This window comes from Panthera onca, chromosome C1 (genome assembly GCF_046562875.1).
Source record: "Panthera onca isolate mPanOnc1 chromosome C1, mPanOnc1 haplotype 2, whole genome shotgun sequence".
In the NCBI taxonomy this organism is placed as follows: domain Eukaryota; kingdom Metazoa; phylum Chordata; class Mammalia; order Carnivora; family Felidae; genus Panthera; species Panthera onca.
In genome coordinates this window covers 197719559-197732706 of record NC_138346.1, presented here as the reverse complement: position 1 = coordinate 197732706, position 13148 = coordinate 197719559, and the positions used below count along the sequence as shown (strand labels likewise).

The 13148-nt window shown below is 61.6% G+C and overlaps 1 protein-coding gene across 3 annotated transcripts; it reads left to right on the top strand.

The window, feature by feature from the left end:
• Positions 1-455: 455 nt before the first annotated feature.
• Positions 456-10969, top strand: TINAGL1 (tubulointerstitial nephritis antigen like 1). Of its 3 annotated transcripts, none has more exons than XM_060625196.3 (12): positions 798-1215; positions 1719-2036; positions 3034-3097; positions 6777-6869; positions 7063-7177; positions 8289-8412; positions 8507-8657; positions 8784-8973; positions 9076-9121; positions 9393-9516; positions 10290-10335; positions 10433-10969. In XM_060625196.3, the coding sequence occupies exons 2-12, from the start codon at positions 1727-1729 to the stop codon at positions 10571-10573; spliced, it is 1404 nt and encodes a 467-aa protein (XP_060481179.1). In that variant the 5' UTR covers positions 798-1215; positions 1719-1726; the 3' UTR covers positions 10574-10969. The 3 variants fall into 3 exon arrangements, with proteins under 3 accessions (XP_078308261.2, XP_060481179.1, XP_060481178.1); XM_060625195.2 differs by having other exon boundaries at positions 1106-1215; positions 1626-2036; XM_078452135.2 differs by lacking the exon at positions 1719-2036 and having other exon boundaries at positions 456-1215.
• Positions 10970-13148: the final 2179 nt, after the last annotated feature.

Genomic DNA, 13148 nt, shown 5'->3' with positions numbered 1-13148 from the left:
GGGGGTAACCCAGTCACAGATGGCCGTTGTCCTGGTCCCCCCACCCCCACCCCCAGGAGCTGGCCAGCTGAGGACATCCCCAGGCTGGGGGAGGGGTGTGGAGTGGTCAGAGAGAGGGCAAAGGGAATCCCCATGCCTGATGCTTCCCTCCCCCGCCCCCTGCCCCAGGGGCTGGTGTGAGATGCCCGTCTGGGGGTGGAGAATCTGTCCAGGTGTAGTGTAGTTTTTCATCTTTTCTGCTGTTGGAGTCCCCTGGCCCGGACCCAACTGGTTGGCAGAGGGGCTTGCGCAATAGAGAGGTAAAAGGTGAAGGCGGGCATGGCGGGACAGAAGCCCCATTGTTTGGGGCCCAGGCCGGCCCGGGCAAAGGAAGGGTTTATCCCCCGGGCAGGAAGGGGGGCTCCGCGGGGGGGCACCAGCTGCCAGGGCTCTTGCCCTTGGGCCCCGGAGGGGGGCAGGTGCCAAGCAGGATGCCCTCGGGGTTGATAGAGGGGGCAGTGGTTGGCAAGGTGCCTGGGCAGCCTGGGGAGGGCAGGCCCAAAGAAGAGTTGTGGGCAGGGAGGCGGCCCCCACACCACACCCACCCCACCCCCTGGAAGGATGAGCCTCCAAGGCCCCTAGAGCAGGGTCCTCAACCGTCCTCCTCTGGATTCCAATCATTCCTGGGAACGGAGGCGGCTTGGGGCGGTCCCAAGCCTGGGGGGCACGGGAGTGCATGGCTGTTTTTAATACTGAAGGGTCAGAGGGGTCTCAGAGATGTTTGCTGTCCCCACCCTCCCCATCATTTCCCAAAGTTGGGTCCAAAACTCGGAGCTCCGCTGCCCCCTCTCTCCCCTTCTTCGCGGCAGCCCCTCAGCCCTGCGGCGAGGCCCATTGGGAAGTCCTTATGGGTGTCAGACCAAGATCCTTTCTGCTTCGGTTGCAGTTCCGCCCCCGAAGGGCACGAACGGCTGCCGTCGGAGACCCGGGGAGGACAATCACATGCTCACTGTCCCTCTCACAGGTCCCCGCTCCCGAGTTACAGGGCTACTCCAGGTGCGGGGGCCAGCCGGGGCCCCTCCCTCCCGCCTCCTGGGCCGGGGGGCGGCGCTGCGGGCGGGGCGGTGCAAAAAGCGGTCCCGCCCCGCACTCCTCGCTTGACTTTGAGTGTCCCGTGGTGGCAGGAGCCGGGAGGCCAGAGGCGCGTGGGGCAGCCCGGGCGCAGCCCGTCACCAGGTAGGGACGCTCCCCTGCGCGGGGGGCAGGGGGTGTGGGGTGTATTCAGAAGGAAGGAACAGAGAGGAGGGGGCAGGCGGAGGGACCGCGAGGGATGGCAGAGAAGGAGAGTGGAGGGGGGCACGGGGACGGACACAGAGGAACACAAGCTCAGGGGGTACCGGCGTCAGGAATGGAGGTTGAAAAGAGGGGCAGAGGGACCCCGATAGGAAAGGAGACCTCAGTCCGAGCTGTGGGTGTTGAGCCAGGGGCACCAAGAATGCCACAATCCCCGCCTCCTGTCCTTGAAGGTCTCCGGGGCAGGTCAGGGAGGGGCTCCATTTCTTGCCCTGTCCCCTTCCTTCCCGGGTCCTGCCTGGGGACGCAGGAATCAGGGTCTCTGACCCTGCTGAACCCCCTTGGACTCACAGCCCCAGGAAGCTGGGAGATCAGTCCCTGGGGTGCCAGGGAGTCTCTGCAGCCCGCCACCTCTGACCCCTGACATCTGCCCTCCCCGGGCCCAGGAGGCACCATGTGGCGATGTCCACCGGGGCTGCTGCTGTTGCTGCTGCTGGCCAGCGAGTTGACCCTGGGTGCCCGGCGGGGTCGTGGGCGCCGGGAGCTAGCCCCGGGTCTGCACCTGCGGGGCATCCGGGATGCGGGCGGCCGGTACTGCGGGGGGCAGGACCTGTGCTGCCGGGGCCGTGCCGACGACTGCGCCCTGCCCTACCTGGGTGCCACCTGCTACTGTGACCTCTTCTGCAACCGCACCGTCTCCGACTGCTGCCCTGACTTCTGGGACTTCTGCCTCGGCGTGCCACCCCCCTTTCCCCCCATCCCAGGTGGGCACCAGACGGCCAGGAGGGTGGGTCGCCTTGTCAACCCCAGACTCAGCAAGGCTCAGGAGCGAGGCGGACGCACTGACATGTCCAGGGGAGGCTTTGTAGAATCTGGGAGAGCCCCCGCCCCGCTGTCTGTGGCTCTGGGACGTCCCCCTCTCCCCTCTGGTCTGACTTGAATCTCTCCAGCAAGACTGAAAGAGAAGATCCTTGGTCGGTGGGGTTCTAAGCTGGCCCAGGAGAAAGGCAGTCTCCTGCCCTTTCTCCCAGTCCTGTCTCCCTGCCAGACGTGGAAGGTGCTGGCCCCGCCTGCTGACTCACCCTCAGGCTGATAAAGCCTGGGGGTGGGGGGAGGTGGGGGGAGCTGGTCAGGCTCATCTCCGCCATTCCTCTGCCTTTGCTCAGGATGCCCTACCCTGAGATGGCTGGTCACACCTGGGAGGTGGGGCGAATGTCTTCCTTCCTTCAGCCCTGTCACCATCCTTTCCCACGCCCTTGCCCCTAGTCCCATAGGAGAATCACTTGAATCCCTTCCCCCAGTTCTGTGGGCCTGTGGGGGTGAGACCGAATACCTAGGTTGTCACATCCCGAAGTGCTGTGTTATCTTAGGGGAGTCGCTTGCCTTCTCTGGGCCTCGGTTTCCCCACGCCCCTCCCACTCCCCATCTCCAAGTTTCAACTCATGTAAATGGTAAAGGATCTAAGGAATGTGGTGGCTGGTATCCAAGTGAAGCAAGAGGGAGCCAAGTTGGGGGTCACTGAAGAACTTCCCAGGTAGCTGTTGGTATGTTACCCAGCGGGAGATGTCTTAGGAAGTTATAGTTTGACTTTAGTTTCAGTGAGGGCTGGGGTGTGTGTGTGTGTGTGCGTGTGTGTGTGTGTGTTGTGTGTGTGTGTGTGTGTGGGAGGATTCCCAACACCTGACTTCTGAGGACCTGGCCACCCGAGCCCATAGTCTCTGGTCTTGATTCCACTTCTCTCCTCGTCTTCCTTCCCTCCAGGATGTACCCATGGGAGTCGCATCTATCCAATCTTAGGAACCTACTGGGACAACTGTAACCGTTGGTGAGTATGCGGAGCTTGAAGGGGGTTTGCCTTGTGGGCTCTATGGCCCGCAGACTTGGTTCAGACCCGATGCCTGTGGCTCATGTGCCGGGGACAAGTCCTTTCCCTTCTCCGAGCCTCAGTTTCTTCGTCTGTAACATGAGAATTTTTACACCCATCCTATCAACTCCTAAAACAACACTCTAACAGCATTCCCCAGGGGTGGACAGCCATGGATGCCTGGCCCCAGGTGTGGCCCCTGAGCTGGGAGTGCTTCCCTGTCCCTGCTGGCTCGGGCTGGGCCACTCCCCTCCCAACCTTTCTCCATGTACGGGAGAATCTGGAGAAGGGGGCGTCAGGAAGGAAACCTCTGACTGTAGCATCCGCTGCCCTGGATGGGTTAGGATGAGGGTCAGGGACGGCTGAGCTGGTCGGCCGCCAACCTGCAGCAGGGCCTTCCCGGGAATGTGGCCCCTCCCCCGCCCTGCCTGTTCTGGTAGGAGGATGAAGGGTCAGGGGTGCTCCCCTACTCTAATCTGAGGCCTGAGGTGGGAAATGGGGAGGGGGTGGGTAGGAAGCCTTGAAGGCCTAATGGAAATGATGGGGACCCTGTGGCTCTGAGGAGGTGGCCCTGCACCCACGCCACACCACGCCCTCTTTGCCTGGGACTGCAGAGGCCCCAGGGAGGAGGACACTTTTTGGAATGCATTACGCATAAGCTGTTTCCATTGCCTCACTGGTGTGAGGGGTGCTGGGTCACAGGGGAGTGGGGACGAATAGGCTTCAGCATGTGTCCGCGTGAGAGAACGCGCGTGTGGGTATGGTGTGAGTGTGTGTGGACTGGGCGCGTGTGTTCAGAAACATGGAACGTGCCTGCGCGAGCCTGCCAGCTCCAGATAGGACGTCTCTGGGCATTGATGGGTTAACCTCTTTCCCACTCTTATCCCTGGGGCCTGGCCACCCTGGGCCCCTCTGGAATGCTGGGGCCTGCTGCCACCAGCCCAGTCTAGACCTGCTTGGGCAGCCCTGGGGGCAAAGAGGGAGGCGGCAGGAAAGGACTGACCAGCCCGAGGTCCCCTCACTGCACTTGGTGGCCCCCATTCCCTGTGCTCGGCACCTGAGTGAGGGTGTGGGGTCATGTCTGCAGGCCTTCTAGGCTGTGTGAGCCCTCGAGGAATGCTTGGAGAGTCTGAGGAGGAAGAGAAGCCTGAGAGAGCCGCCTCCTACGCAGCCTCCTCCCTCTGTCCCGAAAGTGCCCCCGCCCCTCCCGGGGCCCAGGAGCCCAGCCATACTGGGTTTGTTCCCCTTGAGGCTCCTTAAAAGGCCTCAAGTTGCCTTAAAAGGCAACAGGGGAAGGAGGCAGTTCAGCCTCCTGTAATAGCAGAGTTATGAGCTTGTAAAAGCATTATAGAATTCATAGAATGCCCTGATCCGTCGACACCTATTTGTTAAAGACCTACTATGTGCCAGGCCCTGTGTCGGGCCAGGGAGGTGCAGCCAGATGTGGTAGACCACCCTTGAGGTTGCACGGGAGCCTCCCGTCTAACAACGAAGGAGCCCACACACAAATAAACATATGACAGCCTGCGATAGGTGTGGCGGGGAAAGGGCATCATGGGGGGGGGGGGGACTCGTGTAGAGTGGTGTAGGGACAAGGGAAGATGGCTAGACAAGGAGGGAGCATGGGGGCCATAGCTCATGGGAGGCTAGGAGGTGGGACAGACCTCACTGCGGTTATGAGGTGGGGACAGAAGGCCCAAGGAGGTACAGGCCGCGCCCATGGGTCTCATAAGCCGTGCTGAGGGTTTTGTATTTTGTTCTAAGTGCTGGGGGAAGCCACTTGGAGGCACACAGCCTGATTTATGTCATTCAGAGATCTCTCGGGCTTCAGAGTGGCTAGGGAATGCACCGTGGGGGTGGGTTGGGCGGGGGTGGGGGATGTAGAGAGGCAGGGAGCCTGGGTAGGAAGGCATGGTCCGGGTGACAGGTGACAAGGGACTGGAGGAGGGTGGTAGCAGTGGGGGGGGTGGTGAGGGGCAGGTGAATTCAGAGCCGTCCACGATGTGCCATCCCAGGACCTGCTGATGCCGCCATCAGCAGGAAATGGGGGCACGCCATGGACCGCGGCGAGTTCTGGTTTGAACACCTGCGTGAATAAGGTGCCATTTCCTGAGCTGAGGATGTTAGGGAAGGAGCAGTTTGGGGGGAGGGCAGTGTGGGCCATTTTCAGTTTGAGATACACCCAGAGGAGATGTGAGGGGGCCAGGTGGATGGGAGTCTGAAACTCCAGAGACGGGGAGTCTAGGGTTCCTGGCCTGAGAACTAGAGTAGTAGGTAATGATTCTTGAGCACCTAAGATGGGCCAGGCCCTGTGCTAAATGCTTTATAAGCTTTACAAAACCCTGCCATTTAATTCCTGGAAGGTGGGACTATTCATTTCCTCGTTTTATGGACAAAAACACTGAGGGAGAGAGTTCACCTGAGGTCACATGACTCGTCAGCCAGTTGGAACCCAAGACTTGAATTTCAGGACCCCTGCTCTTAGCCTCTTCACCACAGTGCCTCATTCACTCGTTCATCCAACAAATATTTATTGGGGGCCTACCATGTGCTAGGCTTTGGTTTCTAGGCTCTGAAGATCCCACACAATCCCTCCTCTCCAGGACCTGAGCGTCTGTGAGGAAGCAGGCATAAGCTGTACACATAACTCAAGATATAGCGTGCCAGACAGTGACGACGTGCTCAGGAGAAAATAAAACCTGGAGGCAGGATAGGAAGGTGGCCAGGGCAGGTGACGTGTGAATGGAGACTTGGAAGAAGTGAGAGTGAGCGTTGGGGATATGGGGAAAAGAGCAGCTCAAAGGCCCTGGGGCAGGAGCACGGCTGTTGTTGACCAATCAGTGGACCAGCCTGGCTGGAGCCCCAGGAGCCAGGACTCAGAGGAGGGGGTCACAGAGGGGACAGGAGGACAGATCACGCAGGGCCTTGTTAACACGGCCAGGACGCCGGCTCTTTCTCTGTGATGTCAAGCCAAGGGAGGGTTTTGGGCAGGGGGATGGCATGATACCACTTGGGTTGCACAGGGTCCTCTGGCAGCTGTAGTAAAAATATACCGAAGTGTGGGTGCAGGGCAGACATGGGGAGAACAGCGGAGAAGCTGCGGCAGAATCCAGGGGAAAGGTGACTGGCCCATGATGGCTGCAGGAGAGAACGAGACGCGGTTTGGATCCTGAATGTGCTTTTAAGGGAGAGCCAACGGGATCTGCCAATGAATCAAATTAGCGTTGAGGGCAGGCGTCAAGGGTGACTCCCAGGCTCCCGGCCTGAGGTTCGGGAAGGATGGAGTGGACGTTTTCCACAGACCGTGGGGCGAGCACGCATGGGAGTGGGGGGTCAGAAATTCGGCTTGGGATGTGTTCGGGTTGAGCTGCTGTTGGACACCCCAGTGGTGAGAGTGTGTCCTTGGATCTGGAGATTAGGGAGAGATCCATCCAGGCAGCAGATACAAACAGGCAGCAGATACAAACCCGAGAGCTGTGCACTTGACGTTGACATCTGAAGCCACCAGGCTGAATGGGATCATCTAGAGGTCTTCCCATCACCGCTGGCACAGAGCCTCAGGTCCACGTTGACTTCTGAGCCCCCCTCCCTTCGGAGGATGCCCAGCCCCCCCCCCCCCCCTTCATTTCTCCTCTTCTAGCACCTGCCAGGAGCAAGGGCGGTGGGAGTGTGACCAGGAGCCATGCCTGGTGGACGAAGACATGATCAACGCCATCAACCGGGGCAACTACGGGTGAGAGGCCCTGGAAATGCCCCCAGGTGGCACAGACACACATACATTCCCCCCGAGATGTACGTGCTGCCAGGCACACCCAGATTTCACTCACGCGTAGGCTTGGCCAGGATGCGTCTCTCCTACCCATACGCACGGACCTCTAGGACCCTCAGCCCTGGCAGATCTGTGACTCCCACCCCTACTCTTTCAGATGGCGGGCTGGGAACCACAGTGCCTTCTGGGGCATGACCCTGGATGAAGGCATTCGCTACCGCCTGGGCACCATCCGCCCTTCTTCCTCTGTCACCAATATGAATGAGATTCACGTAAGTCCATCCTTGCCCACCATCCTGCCATCTCCCCATGGCCTGGGACCCCAGGAACCCTGGCACCCTGGGTCCTGTTCCTCCAAGGCCCTGGGCCTAGACCCCTCCAAGAGGCCTGGACACACATCACTCCCCTTCTGCGGGTCTTCAGTTCCTGCCCATAACAAGATGTGCTGCCCAGAGAGAACTGATGCTCGGATTCTGAGTTCTGTGGTCCCAGCCCGAGTCCCTTCGTGGCCTGCCCAGCCTGGGAAAAATGCTATTCCTCCCAGTACAGCTGGGTCAGGGCCCAAGGGGCCAGGAGGTCACCTTGGTATTTTCGGAAGGGAGGGACAGATTGTCCTCTGGCTCCGGCTAGAGAGTAGGAATTCTCGGAAACAAATGCCGACTCAGTGGAACCCCGAGGGAGGAGGGGGCTTCTCCCCTCCTGCCAGTGGGACCCCCTCCGGGCAGAAGTGGGAACCATCCCCGGAATAGTCAAAGGGTGAGGAAGGGGAACCGCAGCAGGACGGGGCTGGGGCACATGCCACAGGATCTGTCCATCAGAGGCAGGCAGGGAGGAGGCAGTTTTGGCCAGAGTACCCCTCCCTGCAGAGGGACAGCAGCTCAAGGCTGGGGTGACCAGCCCCTGCCCCTGTCCTTACTCCCCTGGGCCTCTGCTATTTTCTGCCTCCTGCTGTTTGCTTTGGCAGCCTGCCTGGTCACAGGACCTTACTGCTTCTTCCCTCCCCTGCCCTTTAGGGCCCAAAGCCCAAGGTCCTGGTGGGAAGAAGGAAGTGTCAGATCAGAAGGTGCAGAGGAAGAATGAGGGAGTGGGGGTTGAGAAGGAAAAGTGGGTGACCCTGGCCTGGCCACTTCTCTGCTGGCCTCCATTCCCTCATCCGTAAAACAGGACTGGCCACCCCCACCTGACCCTGAGAACGCATCAAATGGTGCTTGGGTCTACCCCTTGAGTCGATGTGGAGATTACTGGAATCGCTCGGCAGCAGGAATGCTCAAGATCGAACCGCAGAAGGCCCTAGACTCTTGGTGGCCCTTCAGTGCCAACGGGCCCCTGAAGGGTAGACGGGGGTAGAGGCAGGAGGCAGACGGAGTGACTTTTGCTTTGCAGACAGTTCTGGGCCCAGGGGAGGTGCTGCCCACAGCGTTCGAGGCCTCTGAGAAGTGGCCCAACCTGATCCATGGGCCTCTTGACCAGGGCAACTGTGCAGGCTCCTGGGCCTTCTCCACAGCAGGTATGTCCAAGGGTGGAGGCTGGGGCAGCAGGAAAGGAGGGCCAAGGCCTGAGCCCCCTGACGGCCCTTCTGCCTCCCCCCCCCCCCCCACCAGCCGTGGCATCCGATCGCGTCTCAATCCATTCCCTGGGGCATATGGCACCTGTCCTGTCGCCCCAGAACCTGCTGTCTTGTAACACCCACAACCAGCAGGGTTGCCGTGGTGGGCGTCTCGATGGGGCCTGGTGGTTCCTGCGACGTCGAGGGTGAGCAGCAGAGGGCGTGGGCAGGGAGGAGGATGTGCAGCGGGGGCCTCAGGAAGGCAACCCTCAGGAGGGGCCAGGGCCACACCCATCACATTCACCTCTCCTTGCTCCTTCCTCCTTCTCCAGGGTTGTGTCTGACCACTGCTACCCGTTCATGGGCAGTGAGCGGGACGAGGCTGGCCCCGCGCCCCGCTGTATGATGCACAGCCGGGCCATGGGTCGGGGCAAGCGCCAGGCCACTGCCCGATGCCCCAGTAGCCATGTCAATGCCAATGACATCTACCAGGTCACTCCTGCCTACCGCCTCGGCTCCAGCGTAAGTTTATACTTGGTTGAAGGGGCAGAGGCAGGAAGGCTGGCCAGAGGCTGGAGCCTCACGCCTGATCGACACTCTCCTCCCCACCCCCAACCCCTCCAGGAGAAGGAGATCATGAAGGAACTGATGGAGAACGGCCCTGTCCAAGGTAAACGCCCCTCATCCTGCCCCCTGGTTCCAGAAGCTCGTGCCTGCTTGAGACCGAGCACGGCACGGCAGCACAAGGGGTCTGTACAGCATTGGGTAGCAAGTCCCACTGGGGCTAGGAGTCAGTGGGACCTTGTCCCCTCCCCACGGGCAGCACCCTGGGCAGGGAGGGGGGTGGGGGGGACACTTAGAGTCTTGGTATGGGTCTGGGCATGCGTCTCCAGACCTGTGCCGATGGGCTGAGCCAGGCCTACTTGGACCTCTGCCCACAGCTCTCATGGAGGTGCACGAGGACTTCTTCCTGTACCAGGGCGGCATCTACAGCCACACCCCAGTGAGCCTTGGGAGGCCAGAGCGATACCGCCGGCACGGGACCCACTCGGTCAAGATCACAGGGTGAGGGGCTTGGGGGGCAGAGAGGGGAGGGGGCCGCAGGGCTTGCACTGGGGGGCTCCGAGCCTACCTCGAATCCGTCCCGTCTCTCTGCAAAGCCCCGCTTCGAAGAGGAGCAGACCAAGACATAAAAAGAGGAGAGGTTTGCCTCGCACCGAGAGTGGGGGCCTTTGAAGGTTTTCTAGGAACTGGTCCTCCCTTACACACTGTGATAAAATTCACTCCAGTGTAATACAGACAAGGATTCAAGGGTTGCTCAACCTCTCTCCATCTCAGCACCCACCCCAACTCTGCCTGACTCACGGACCCCCACCCCCGGTCTTCAGTTCCCCCACCTGATATACCCAAAGATGTTCCAGTCACTGATTTCAGTTGTCCAACCAATGAAATGTACTTTGCAGTGGGAGTCTGGGGCCTCCAAGGTACCCCAACCTTGCGGTCCCTGGTACCCAACCCTCCCTGGCTTCCCAAGTGAGGAGAGAGGGCAGGCAGACATGTGAGGTTGTGAGGTCCCGGAGCCCTGGTCCCCAGGATGTGGGGCCCTGGAGGAGGGAGGCCCAAGTTCTCCCCCTTTCGGCTCACCCCTCCAGTTATTCCGCTGGTGCCCAACCCCACGTGGGCGTGGACACACAGACTTTGAAAGGTGGGGACTGAGAGTAGAGAGAGGGTTAGAGCCCCGCCCAAGCCTGGAAGGGAAAGTGCCCTGGGGTTCGAGCCCCTCAAGGCAGGTGGAATCAGCGCCCTCTCCCTCCCTGGCTCTGCCGCGCCCTCCTCAGGTGGGGACAGGAGACGCTGCCCGACGGAAGAACGCTCAAATACTGGGTGAGTCCCTGCGGGGGTGCCCTGCGGGCCGCTGCCTTCTCACCGCCCCCCACTCCCCCTGCCCGCCCCCCTCACCACCGCCCCTCCTCATCCCCAGACGGCGGCCAACTCGTGGGGCCCAGCCTGGGGCGAGAGGGGCCACTTCCGCATCGTGCGCGGCGCCAACGAGTGCGACATCGAGAGCTTCGTGCTGGGCGTCTGGGGCCGCGTGGGCATGGAGGACATGGCGCACCGCTGAGGCCCTGGCACCGCGCCGGGCTGGCCGGCGGAAGAGCCCCTGGGGGGGCGACGCTGCCCACCCCGCCCCGCCCGACGGAGCTCGGGGGCGCAGGCCGGCGCCTGGGGTCTAATCCCCCTCGCGCAGGTTCCGCTGACGCAGCGCCCCGCCTGGGAGCCGCGGGCAGGCGAGGCTGGCGGAGCCCCCAGACCTCCCAGCGGGGACTGGGCAGGGCCTGGCCCGGGAGGAGCGGGCCTGCAGATCCCAGGCCCCGGGCAACCCCCCGGCTCAAGACCACGGAAGCCAGGACACCCCCAAGTCTCCAGCCCCACTACCCCATCCCACCCCTGTACTCTTATCCTCCAAAGATATTTATTTTTCTTCTCACGGTTTTAAAAATAAAAAGAGTACTGATAACTGGAGCACCTTGGAACTTTGGGGAGTGGAAAGCCAGGCAGGGGCTGGTGTGGCATACGGTCAGACAGCAGGAAGGAGGGCCTGAGGCCTTGCTGGTCAGCAGGGGTGGGGAGGCTAGAAATCTTAGTTGCCATTCGGCCCTATTTGTCAGTGGTCCTGGGCACGGACCCCTTGGAGGTGGGGCATGGATGGGATGGCCTCTGGCCCTCAGAGAGACATGGGCCCGTGGGAACCACCTTTCAGACGCTGAGTCAGCGCTGCCCGGTGGGGGGAGCCTGACCCACCAATCAGCAGAACTGGCGCCAGTGCCCAGCAGGCAAGGGGGGCACAGCCCCACAGAGGCTGGAGCCTCTGTCTCCGCAGATCAGCCTCTCCAAGCCACCCAGGCGAAGCCCCCCCCCCCCCCACTGCCTCCTCCCCCTGCCCCTGGGCCACGCTGGACCTGCCTCTCTGAGTACTCTCCCTACCCCACCTCCCCAGGATCCCCGTATTTCCAGGCCAGGAGGACCCACTCCACCAGCCTCCTCACCAAAGCTTCTTCGGCCGGTGCCCAGGCTATTCCACAGTCCTCACTGCCCCTCAGATGTCCTGTGCACAGGCAGAACCGTCAGGCATTTGCACATGCTGTGCCCCAGTCTAGATGCCCCTCCATTCCATCCTCCGCTTGTCCCTCTGCTGTTTCAAAGCCAACTCCACTGTACCCTCGTTCAGGCAGTACCTGAAGGGGCTGCTGACGTGCCAGGTATTGTGCAAGGGACCCCAGCTTTCCCAAACCACCAACCCCACCCAGCATGGCCTAGACACCTCCTGCCTGGACTCATCTACACCCTGCCCTTTCACCCAGTATTTTCACTTCTCTGGGTGTCTACCTACCTCCTCTGTTATGCTGGAAGTTCCTTGAGAGCAGGGACTGGGTCGGGTTCATTAGGGGTCCTGGCACCCACACCTGTACCCTGGTATAAGGGGGCATTACGGTTTGTGGAATGGTTGAGTGGCTAGGCCCTGTTCTTTCTCCCTCCACTTGGCTCCCAAGACCCCCGCCCAGCCGGTCCCTCTGGGCGCTGGTGTCCTTTGCTTTCCAGGAGCCCGGGAGGGCTGCGCTTGGGGAGGGGGCTCCTGGAGGCAGCAATCGTCCTGGTCCCGACCGCAGCCGACGGAAAGGCAGGGGGAGCCTGAAGGGGGACAGCGGGAGGTCCTCCTCCGGGACAGGCAGCCCCTCGGGGCCGCGTCCCGGCATCACCTGAAAGGAATGCGGGGCTCCCGATAAGCGGCCGCCTTTGTCTCATTTCCTGTTTGCCAGGACGTCCCGAGCCGGCTCCCCTGAGCGGCCCGCCCGTCCGCAAGGAGCCAAAGCCGCCTTGGGGGGGGGGGGGGGGCGGTGGCGGGCGGGACGAGGGCGGGAGGGGAGTCCCGAGCGGGGCCCGAGGGGGCGCCCGCCCACCACCGCCTCCGCGGGGCCGGGACGCGCCCGGCTGCTCCCACCCCGCTGGAAAAACCCCCAGTCCAGCGCCCGCGCGGCCGGGCGAGGCTAGAATTTTCTGCAAGGACCTTTGGCGGAAGCAGAGCGGGGTGGGGAAGGGAGGGGAACAGGGGCGCGGCCGCGTCTCGGGCCTTCTCCGGCTGTGCCAACACGGGGTGGGCAGGCGATCTGCGGACCCGTGGCGGTCGGCCCAGCCCTTCCTCAGTTCTGTCCGCAGCCAGGGAGCCCCAGGGCCTCTCGGCCGCCCTGGAGCGGGAGAGGGTGCGGGTGCCGGTGGCGGAAGGGTGCTGGGGAGGGCTGAGCGAGTACCTCAGTAACCTCCGCCAGCCAGGGTACCTGCCCTTGGGTAGTTCATAAAGAAATCCTGGCATCCCACTCCCTTGCTGTGTGTCGTCCTGAGGTTGGTCCCTTTCTCTCTCCGGGCCAAGGGCTTGGGTCTTGAGGCAGACCTGGGTTTGAACCCCTGCTCTGTTGGTTACACTCGCCATGCTTAATCTTGCCGTCTCAGAGCCTCTGGTTTTCTCTTTAGTGGGGATGATAGTATTCATCTCCTGGTGGTGTTGGTAGGATTACAGGAGACAAAACATGCCAAGCATGTAGCGCAATGCTTGGGACTTATGAAGGGCTCAACAAATGGTGACAGCTGTAATCATTTTAAGGGCACTGGACTTGATAATGCAGAGGCTTTTCATAATGAGC